Source organism: Chrysoperla carnea, chromosome 2, assembly GCF_905475395.1.
Source record: "Chrysoperla carnea chromosome 2, inChrCarn1.1, whole genome shotgun sequence".
NCBI classification, from domain to species: Eukaryota; Metazoa; Arthropoda; class Insecta; order Neuroptera; family Chrysopidae; genus Chrysoperla; species Chrysoperla carnea.
This window is the reverse complement of record NC_058338.1, coordinates 43,266,772-43,278,873: the sequence shown is the minus strand read 5'-3', so window position 1 is coordinate 43,278,873 and position 12,102 is coordinate 43,266,772. Positions and strand designations below refer to the sequence as shown.

General features: G+C 28.3%; 1 protein-coding gene across 1 annotated transcript; it reads left to right on the top strand.

Annotated features, from left to right (window-relative positions):
* Positions 1-322: 322 nt before the first annotated feature.
* Positions 323-2,464, top strand: LOC123292706 (putative uncharacterized protein DDB_G0291812). Its single transcript, XM_044873420.1, has 2 exons — positions 323-2,204; positions 2,367-2,464. Exons 1-2 carry the CDS (start codon positions 323-325, stop codon positions 2,462-2,464), a joined length of 1,980 nt encoding a protein of 659 aa, XP_044729355.1.
* Positions 2,465-12,102: the final 9,638 nt, after the last annotated feature.

The window sequence follows — 12,102 nt, the reverse complement described above, 5'->3', positions numbered from 1 at the left end:
CAAAGACCAGCCATCACTTTTAAATTATTTAACCTCTACGTTTAGGACTTACGATGCCACAGAGAGAAACACAAATAGACACCATTAGCAAACCCTAATCACTATAGTATATATAAAAGGTATTTATGAAAATACAACTATTATTTATTAACAGATGTCGTGACGGGGGTCTCTTTAAATTTTTAATTTAGTATTTTTTAATTCAGCACTCCTAATTTAATAATTTTTTGTTTCAGATTCCCAAAATCAAAGACAGCATCAGTAAACGCTACCTACAGCTTTTTTAAAAGTCTCCACAATTCTATTTGAATTTATCAGCATTATGGATATAACAGAAACTTTCCGTACTGAAGATATATCTAAAACCGATTTTTTTGATTTCGTAATAGCCCCGGATAATAATCAATCATTCCAATCATTTACAAAACAAATGCGTGCAGTGAATGTATATTTAGAAGACGACAATGGTGATCCAAAAATCGAACCGAATAACAACACATTAATAATTGACCAGGATCATCAAACACTAAATAGTACAACGCTAGATGTAACTAATTCAACCTTAAATTCATCATCAATTTCCACATCATACGATCCATTATTTTGGAATTGTGATAAAGAAACTGTACGCCTAGAAACAGCAATATTAGAAGACTTAAATAAGTATTGTTGGAGTCAAGATACCACTGACACCATTGTAACGAATAATATAAACAATGCTAACAGTGGAAGTTCATGTGATACTGCCAATAACAATAACAATCCTAAATTATTAAATAATAACACCGATGGACATATATACACATTAACTGTATTAAATGGCGTGGAACAAACACATTGGTATCGCCCACCAACAACTTTATTATCACACCAATCAATTGTTAAAGATGATCATGATGGATCATTACCTGCACCCAGTCCAATGGAACATATACCACAACCTCAATTAGACATTGATTCGATATTAAACATAATTCCAAATGGTTATAACAATAATTATGACCAACAAACATTAAGTCCTCACAATACGGTACAATTAACAACGGACGGTTTAATCAAATCTGAAACATTCACTTACGATGATAGTGGTTATGCAGATACAAAAGATGAAATTACGAATGCGTTAATGATTGATACACCGATGTTAGAAGCACATGATAACTTCAATAATAATAACAATAACGATTGGAAAACTGATAATAATAATACGAATAACAATAACGATAATAATAACAATAATAGTAATAGTAACAATAATAATACGAATAGTAATAATTCTAGTGGAAATACAGCTGAATCGTTATTACGTTCTGCATTACAAGGTAAAACATTTCTTCGATATCAAAAGAAAACTTTACCTCATAGTGAATCACATAGTGAATTAAGGCGAGCATTATCTACTCCACCATCAAAAACTGAAGAATTACCACCCTCTGCTACCACAAACGATCATCAAATGATGACTTTACAATTAAGTAACAATAACATTATATTATTTGATAACAGCAATCAAATGATTCATCATCCAGAATCGAGTACACAAAGTATGGATGATTTATTATTATCACAATTAGATACAACCTCCTATCCAGTTGAAGATTATGAAAAGCTAAAACATATTGCAAATGAAGTAGTGGAGTCTGTACAACAATACTGCCAATTAGATAGGGTAGCAATTGTTGATGCAAATAATATTTATGTGAATGCAAGTGATTTACAAAGTCTTGGCGGTGGTAATAATACTGAGATTATTGCACCCGTTACAACAACATCGTCGGGTGCAACAATTATCCAAACAACAAATATTAATCCATCACCACCCACAACAAATTTATCAACAATAACTACCGCTGTTGTAACAAGTTCCAAACCAACAACAAAAAAGTACAAACGTACAAATAGTAATAGTTCAACAAAACAAAATACAAATAATAATAATAATATGCAAACAAATGTTCAAACAGCAACATCCACTAGTAATGGTGTTCGTAAAGAACGCTCCTTACATTACTGTAGTATATGTTCCAAAGGTTTTAAAGATAAATACTCAGTGAATGTTCATATACGTACACATACTGGAGAGAAACCATTTGCATGTAGTTTATGTGGTAAAAGTTTTCGACAAAAAGCACATTTAGCGAAACATTATCAAACACATATTGCTCAAAAGAATGCTGCTGCAAATGCAACGAATTCAACAACAAGTTCCAATAAAAAAAATACTTCTGCTATTGTAACAAATAATAATAATAGTACGACGAATAATAAAAACAATAACAGTGGTGACACAACGAGCAATAGTAATAATAATAATAACAATATTAATATTAATAATAATAATAATTCAACCATTATTGTACAATCAGTAACGACACCAATTTCTATAAATAGTATTAGTACAAGTGCATCAGTAACTTGCACACCTATGACACCCACAACGAATGTAATAACAACAAGTAGGTAGCTTTTTGTTCCAAGTACAAGAAGTTAAATTGTAATTATTTTAAAATGATGCTAAAAATGCTTAAATATTTTAAAAGTATCAATTGAAAATGAATTTCAGGACGCTTGTTACCAATTTACCAACAAAGTATTATCATTTAGCATGTAATTTATAAATAGATTATAAGTACTTTATATACGTTTTAGAAATTATATTAGAATTAAACGAAAATATTAATATTATGAGCTCAAATATTCAGAATCACATTATTGAAAGCAAGTTAACCATGACAAAAGGCATTTTAAAAATTCCTTATTATCACAAATATCTGAGATATTTTTTTTTTTTTTTATATAAATCAAAATATATATTTTTTTTAATTATTCTCTCAATGAATAATTATTTCTCATGTATGACAGTTTTTTGTCAAGATTATATTTTTTAAATTGTAATTTAATTATAATAATATTGTTCCTAAGCTTTTCTTTATTGAATAATAAAATATTATTACAATTAAACGATAAGTGTATACTTATGAGCTGTGATTAACGAATGTTCACTTTTTTCAAATTTTGTAACTATTTTTTCATGTTACTGTAAGTTCTTTAGTGTACAATATTTAATAATACTCCTTTTCTATATGTTAAGACTAATACCCCAGTACATAGATACATTAAAAAAAGATTAAGATCTAAAATATTCAAAGCATTTTGGTTAAATCGCGATATTGGAGACAGATTCTGCTGACACATACTAAAAGATTGCTTGCATGATTACCAACTTGTAATCTGTGAAATGACATAAAAATTAAAAATGTATTTATTAAATCTCAGGTCCGTGCGCACTGGATGGGGTTATAGGAGTCAAACCCCTCCTATTGAGAATCTGTCAACATAAATTTTGAATGAACAATATAGTCCTGTATATTCACTCATGTATGAAACTCATTTCCTCTGACTAGTCAGATATCCTTGCATATTTTGAGCTCGATACATTCTTTGATTTTGTTTTTAAGTTTACTTCAACCAACAAACAGAAAACCTGTACCTTGGCGAGGCTATAGAACTAGCTGAGGATATTGAACTGATGCTGAGAAACAGATTTTGATTGAAAGAAGAGGAAACGCTGGAGAAGAGTTCAGGAAAATTTTCAAAACCATGAGCGATATCTGCAATGAATACAACATAGAATTGCAGAAGGCAAGGTTCGCGTCATAACAGAATAAACGCTTGGACATACAGACTGATTCAGTTGAAGATTATAGATGAATTTTCGAATCATCGCAATATTCTATAAATTTAGCTTGTCTCTTTCTCAATAAAATGAAAAATTTTGATGCAAATTCTGCTCGACTTTTTAAACTAGAATATTCAACTTTGCACGATGCTTCCCGTGACACCCGTGCCGACGAAGTATAACTTGGCGAAAACGCATTGCCGGACGGATATTTTCAATAAAGATGCGTTTCCGAATGTCAACTAAATGCTTCGCGTTTAGGCAGTTTTGCCTGTGATAACAGCGACGAATGAAAGCTCCTTTTTAACCTTGTGACGTCTCAAAACATTTCTTATATCGAAAATGTCTGAAGATCGGCTAAACGATTTAGTCCTCGCTCAATATATAATTGTAATTCATAAAATATGTAATGCTAAAATTCAACAAATTCAGAAGATTGTCTCCCCGCATAATTGAGTCACGTTGTATCGAATTTTATAACAAATAAACAACGCTTTCGATCTTCGTACTATAAGGTATCTTCCAAAAACTTCATTAATATTTATCTCATACCTATTTTTGAAGAACGTACGATCTGTATTTTGTACTATTAGCCATAACATATAGAATAATATTAAGAATACAAAAAAACAGTAAAATCATTTCTAATCTATATAAATACGTATTTTCTATTCCAAGTTAAAAGTTACCAGGCTTGTTTGTACACCAATTAAATAATGAAAGTTAAATTTATTTCAAAGCATTATGTAATTAAAGAAAGGAACGTTATGCTAAGTTCACATAATGAGATTAAAAGTTTTGATAATAAATGCTTTTAAGTTATAAAGCTTACACAACGATTATCAAATTTTATGCTCATTTTCAAAAATAGATACCAATATACTGATCAGTACAATACGTATATAACAATGTTAAAAAGATAATAATTGTTAAACAGTTAACTGAATAATACTGGTGTCTATTTGGCAACACAAGCTATGTATTCCAAATTTCATTTAAAGTAGTTCGGCCCTTGATCACAGTTTTTGCTCCTCTTGCGGGAGAAACTTGTGAATTATTTCATTGTTATTTTTAACACAGTACCTTATGGAAGAACTCACATTAATATTCAGCTTCAAAAAAGTTTTCATCATGAAGAAAACTTATCACAGATTGTTTATGCAAAAAAACATTACGTTACGGCGCTTTCCAAAAATAAAAAAATAAAAAAACTTTAGTTTTTGACGTTTTGGAAGCGGATGCCAGACATTACGTTGCACTGCTGCACTACTGGTAACAGCTGATTGAAGCTTTGGCCAGAATAGGAAATCGCGGGAATGTTCAAATTCTTCTCGAAAAACTTTCAAAATGATCGACATTTGGTTTTTTTTTCATGAATGAATTAAGTTTTACAAAGAAATTATCATGGATAATCTTTTGAAATATTACTTTATTTATCAATAAAAAATAATTCGTAATAGGTACGTTATGCTGCCACCAGTGTCACCGATAGCGGCATTTCATGGGTGGGAAGGGCAGCGATCCGACTTTATCCGAAGATCTTATAACCATAGCAGGTTCAATCACTTAACTATTCAAATTGACGTATAAATTTCATCTTTTACTATATTTTTAAAGCATTTTATTACATTTCCGTGATACGAATATTTTCATTGTCAGTGTTCATTAATTTTTTGCATAACTTAGATTTAAATTCAATGAATATAAATTATTTGGCAACTTGACTAGTCACGTGACGGCCGAACTACTTTAATTTTAATGAAACTAAACAATCAATCTTAAATTATTTTGAAAGACATTTTATGAATTTTGTATAATATTTGTTAATTACATACAGTACAGTAACATACAATGAAGGTTATGAACTAAAATATTTTGCACACTAGTACGGTAAAATAAAAACTGCTTTGTTTCATGATATGAACAAAGTTTTAAATTAATAATAAATGCAGTATCTGAATTTAAAAAAATGATGCTACATATAAATGTTAATTCATTCCAAAATTATAATGAAAAGATGTGACATTTTTCACATTTCGTTCACATCGTCAGCTCTTAAATTACAAAAGGTCACTTTGAATACTAAAAATAAAAACTATCGTTCTAGTAGTTTTTTTGTGTAAAAGATGTAGGTAATATATTTATTCTTGCCATTTTCAGGTTTAAATGTATTCATTATTTATATTAAAATGTAAAACAGAAGTACTTAATAATTATAATATTTAACTAATTTTATCTACCAAGAAGTTGAAGGCATTGAATATTCATTTTTATTTAAATTGTTATTCTTTATATTCTTGTTAACAAAATATTTATTACATTTTTATCGCAGTTATACAACTTAATATTAAACTACGGAGGGTAGAGATAAGGAAAACTATCTTAAATAGGAGTTAAAGTAAAAAAGTGTCCATCTAAAAACAGCAAATAACAGTTACAAAATTGACCAGAATGCTCTGGTGTAGCAGGAGGTGTTTGATGTGAAATTCTTTATCCTTCTCGAACAACTTGTTTAGATATTTATCTTACTCTTATTACTTTGAGCACTTCTTTTAAAACTTACACTTTTGCTACAGCAGCGCCACCCTTATTTTCGATGGACACTTTTTATATACAGAGATGGTTCTCCTTATCTCTACTCTCCATATATTAAACCGAATTGAACGGTTGCCATATTTAATGGAGTGTTACACATCAAAAAAGAAAAATGGATCCAAATAATTGTTTACTTAAGTATTAATAATTCTACTCATTCAATATATCAATTTGCTTTTTGCTATTAATTTTTGAAAATAAAACGATTTATAATTATTGTGCCAAATTTTTTTAAATATTTTTTTCAATAATTTCATAATGAAAAGCAGGAACGTCAATATATCTGATTTCGCTTAATCTATCGTAAATAAAAATTTTAATTATTATTTTCATTAAAACGATTGTTTTATATGCATTTAATAAATAATTTAGTATTAGTGATAGCATGTAAACAAGTTTGTTAGAATATTTTGTATGTGATGTTAAAACTATTGTGATAGGTTTATCAGAATAATAATTTGGTGTTATTATTTTCGAAAAAACTTAGCGATAATCACTTAAATTAAAAGTATTGTATTATTTATTGTTTATTATGTAATAAGGATGTAATTAAACGTCCATACATTCGCATTTCTAGTAAAGAATAGAATCAAATTGAATCTGTCAAATATTGTTTATAATAACATGAATCAAGATTCTGTAGATATAATTTGAATTTTGTCTACAAATAACTGCCAATTTCGCATTTGTATTTCATTTCATCAGAAAAGCTACATTGACATATGACATAGAAAACGCTTCAAGTTTCACCATTCATGTTATTGTAAATGAGGCTTAAATTCTTTTAATCGAAGGTACTTGTACTCTCTACTAGCTACAGTTACAAAAGCCAGATTCGAGGGCAACATACTTGTGTACAAAACTCCCTTGCAACGTTTGCTCTACACTTGTAGCTAACTAATGTGTTCTAACTTCAATCATAATTGATTCGTTTAAATGTATTTGAAGAACTTTGGCTATATTTCATGCTATATTGTACAGGTGCCTGATTATTATAGTCAACTAGCTCTAGATTTCTCAACATTTTCATTTGATTTGATTTAATTTGATTCGGCCAACATCTGGATGCACGACTAACCAATAGTACATTGTTTTATAATACGGAGATATTTACTAGCTATGTGTATCCATTGAAAATCAACTATTACATCAATGATTAGATCTCGTATTATTACAGTATTTAAAAATCAAAACAAATCTGTATAGAACTATTAGTGATTAGACCTTTATTGTGCTATTGCCTACTAAATTTCTAATAGTTTATTACATTTGTTTTTACTATTTACCATTATTATGTTGTATTAAAAAGTATTTCTTATATTTAAAGTTCTTTACTAAAAATATGTAGGTATCCATATTGTTTGCATAAGTTGTTACAAGTTTTCATTTGCTTCTCATGTACATGTCTTTTACAAAAATTTTTACATTCTAGTTTTGTTGTATCTCAGCCACATTTCTCATATTTTAAAAATCCATAGTAAATGTTCGAACAAAATAGAATCAAATGGAATCTGCCAAATCTCGCCTATAAGAACATTAATCATAAATAGTAGTAAAAATCAAGTTTTTCTATCTTAAGTGCTGTGTATATGGATCCAATTCATTCTTGCGGTACAATCCAATTTAATTCGAAAATTTAAAAGCCCATACTTGGATTGAACACAATACAGACAAAATATAATGTAAAAATGTTTGTTTAATGATATAAATTAGCCTAATATTTAGAAACTATCTTTACATGCATTTATATCCTTGAATGGAATTATTTCGATTAAGGTAAATGTAAGATTAAGCTCGCACAGCGATCAAGGATAAACCCAAATATGTTATACTCCTATATGGTCAGTTCCTGTAAGTGGAAGCTGTTCCGGTAAAGTGAGACACATAATGTCTTGTGTTCTCTATCCTCCGAGTGACGAAACCTGTTCTGCGCATCTGCTACTGTTATCTAGAGAATTATCAAATTTACAGGCATGCGCATTGTGGTCAACATCTCTCGGAGGATAGGTGAATAATATATTGTCGTCAAAGTTATGTTTACTCTTCAGAGCTTCTTCCAAGTCTTCCAGGTAGAAATGTATACTCTCAATGAGTATCATCCATCTCACTTCGGAACATACATACAGTACACCGTCCATTTCACTTCGAAACATACCTCTTTTGCTAAAATTCATTCAAAGTCAGCCCACCACTGCCATATAGAAGTATAACATATTTGGACAAACCTTATAATACATTAAAAATATTTCTATTTCCATGACGAATTAAATTAGGTAAACTTCTAAACATTCATATTATTGTAAATTAAGACTGAAACAAATGAAATACAAACTAATGTGAAATTTTCATTTAAATGAACTAAAAGTGACAAATTCCTACTTCATGAATTAACTCACAGTCTTTGATTAAATAAGTCTTTGTGTAACATCATCCATCCCCTTCCATGAACAAAATTCTCTTTCAATAAACATTAATGCTCTGTTGAAAGTAAATAACTTTGTCCAAGGTATATTTAATTCACTATTGCCTATAACGTGGCTATAAATCATCATAATAAGATCCGAAATTTTAATATTAATTACATTTGCTAAGTATAAAATTTTAGTAATCATATTTGAAATCAATCAAGATGTACGAAGATTGTGTCGAAAAATTAACTGAGAAACTTATCCCGCATATAATAGTAGCCCGCATAGAGTAGCAGCCCGCATATAATAGGCTTTTGTCCACTAAGAATAAATTGATTGGATAAAAGTTCTCGAGAATTAATCATGACATGTAGATAACAAAACACAAAATTAATTTTAAAAAAATATAAGGGTTATTTTTATTTAAAAAAATAAATTCTTTAAAATTATACATCCGGTCACGTGATAGCAAATTCCAATTAGATTTACTTTGTAGGTACTACGTCACGCCATATGAAAAGCTATGTAAGCTTACAAATACTAAAACATGTAAACTTGCATATACAAAAATTATTATATCATATGCCAAGTAATGATGTCATTCAAGACGCCATGATACTCTCTATACTGTTTAAGTAAATTTGAATTTGTTTTTTAAAATGCAAAATATATACTGTAAATAGTATTTTTTTTTTTAAATAGTACTTTTTTGGTATAAACCAATTTTTCTTTAGGACAAAAGCCTATTTCGTGTAAAAATTTATCCATTAAGGATACACAAATTTTTCTGCCTCTGCCCTTCATCATATTTCTGGCACAAAATTACTCTTTCTTCATTAAAATTTCGGTTTTTACACAGATATGGTTCCTTCACAATGTACGATATTCAAAATGAGAATTCACCATAGGAATTTGAACTTTTAGGTTGAATGCAGTATTCTTATTAGTATAATTATTTTCACTTTATATTAGTAGCTAAAAATGAATGTAATATATTTAGTATTTAATTTTAATATTACTACTAAAATTTGGTTATTGTTAGATATTTTAAATTCTATGAATACTTCTGAATATAGAAATAGATTTTATAATCTTTTTATTTTCTTAAAGCTAATATTCATATAAGTAATGGATGCCACAAGTTTTTCTTCTTGTATGACTTCTTTAAACGATTATCTTGGCGGCGATTAATATTGATAATTTTTCAAATGTGCAGTGTTTCCAGAATGTTTGTAACTGTTATTGAAAGCAATATTTGTAAAATTGCCAGGGAAAAATTTGCGGTAAAGTTAGCAAAATATATCTTACTTTTACCGTTGTAATAACAATAAATACTCTATGAGCAATACTATGAGCAATTTATGATATAAGACTGTACTATATTTAATAAGTTCAAAATTTTAAATTAGATTCTAAATTATCGAAAGGCTGTATAGCAGATATGCTGAAGCCAATTTTAATGAAATAAAAATAAAAAATTATTGAAAAACTCAATTCTAAGAAAATTAAGGTGAAAATCTTTCAAACAATAGGGAATATTCATGTATTTTTTTATATTTTTAATTCATTGTTTACGCCGCTATATAAAACTATAAATACTGTTTCAAAATGCTGTAATTAAGTGTAAAAAAATATTTAAAATGGAGAATAATTTTGAGATGTTTAAACGCAGTCCTATTGGCGATCTCTGTTGATGATGTATTAATATGTGAGCTGTCAGTTGGTGACAGTTCAATGTATTGTTTACTAGAGGTGTAATACCTACGGATGTAGTAATTATAGTATATATCCATGGTAATACCATAAAAAAATATAAGTAATTAATACCATACAGTATGTCAAGTCTGACAAGGCACATTCTATGACGTCACGTCCGTTTTAAAAATTTGAATTTCTCTCACTGGATTTGTACTTTTATTAATTAATTTTAAGTAATTAAAAAATGGTTTAGTTCAAATGTCCAGCCAATGAAGTTACGGAAAAAAAATATTTGAACCAAATTTAAATTTCATGAATATTCCCTATTAGAAAATCTTCAAACATATTGTAATACTAATTAAAGCATAAAAATATGATTGCATTTTCTTAAACAAAACTATTTTCACATGTGCATGAGAAATATATAATAAATAAAAGTTGATGATAAACTACATTTTCATATAGATACAAAAAGTATACATACATATATAAAAAGGATACAACTACAATAATTGTTACCCCTTGTACACAGAAATGCAGTTCTTCAAACCTGCCACGTCATTACTACCAAGCTTATTCCTTATAGGTCTCACTTTGAAAGTGCTAATACACTTCCTCTGTTTAAATATATTCAAGCCAAATTTAATTTGCTCTAATTTAACTCGCTTAAAAAACCTACAGCCTATTTTATATAGTGTACTGAAAAGACATTTTCCTTCGATTCTTGGTGGAATGAATTAGGCTGGAACGATCAAAAGACGAGACAGAAGAATATGAGGAGAAACAAATCTCAAGTATGTAGCAGGTTAAGAAATCTTTCTGTATACACAAGTTTGCAGTTTCAATTAATTTGAAATATTTATGCAGGCGAAGCCAATATAATCATTATACGAGGAGCCAATATAAGCAGCGATGGAGCTTGTATAATATACCTACTTTCCTGTAATTCGAATTAATTACAAATAATTAAAATATCAATTTATAAAATTTATTTTTTTAGTAATTCGAAGAGTTTAGTACATCGAACAGGCTTGGCTTTTATATTTATTTGTTTGGATTATAAAGGCTGTAACCGTACCTTCCCCGATTATCTTTAAATACAAATTTAAATATTGTTTGTGTATAAAATGACATGTTTTTTTAAGGTATTTTATTAATTTATTTTTTATATAATGCTACAACTTGCCAAGGTAACTGGGGGATGAATAAATTAAGTTTTTTTTACTATTTTTTTATTTTTTTAAATATAATTTTATCATATTTATTTTGGATCTCATAAGGTTTGTTACATTTATATTATTATTTCGTTATAAATTGGGAGCCATAAATATTATCCAATTGTTTGTATTTGCAAATTCTATCAACAGTGTTTTTTATTCGTTAGAATTATATATTATTATTTAATTTTTCTATTGTTCTGACATTATTATTATTATTAATATTATATTTCGTTGTGTCCTTAAAGAAATTTTATTAGATTACCTACTCATAAAATTGATTTTATATTTTTAACATTTTTTTATATAAATTTTTTTACTTGTATATGATCGTTTTATATTAATAAATTTGATATGAAAAATTTTCTACATTATTTTTCTTACTTTAACATGCTCTAACGACCCAAGCTATTCACTGTCAAAATGCTGTAGTAGCTCGATTCACTGATGATTGGATTTTCACGACAGTTTATTTTTATAAAAACATAGAAAGGTTTAAAAATTC

Coding starts and splice junctions, on each gene's coding strand:
- LOC123292706 (XM_044873420.1), top strand. CDS start 323: ATGGATATAACAGAAACTTTCCGTACTGAAGATATATCTAAAACCGAT. Junction 2,205..2,366: donor TGCAACGAATTCAACAACAA/GTTCCAATAAAA, acceptor TTGTACAATCAG/TAACGACACCAATTTCTATA.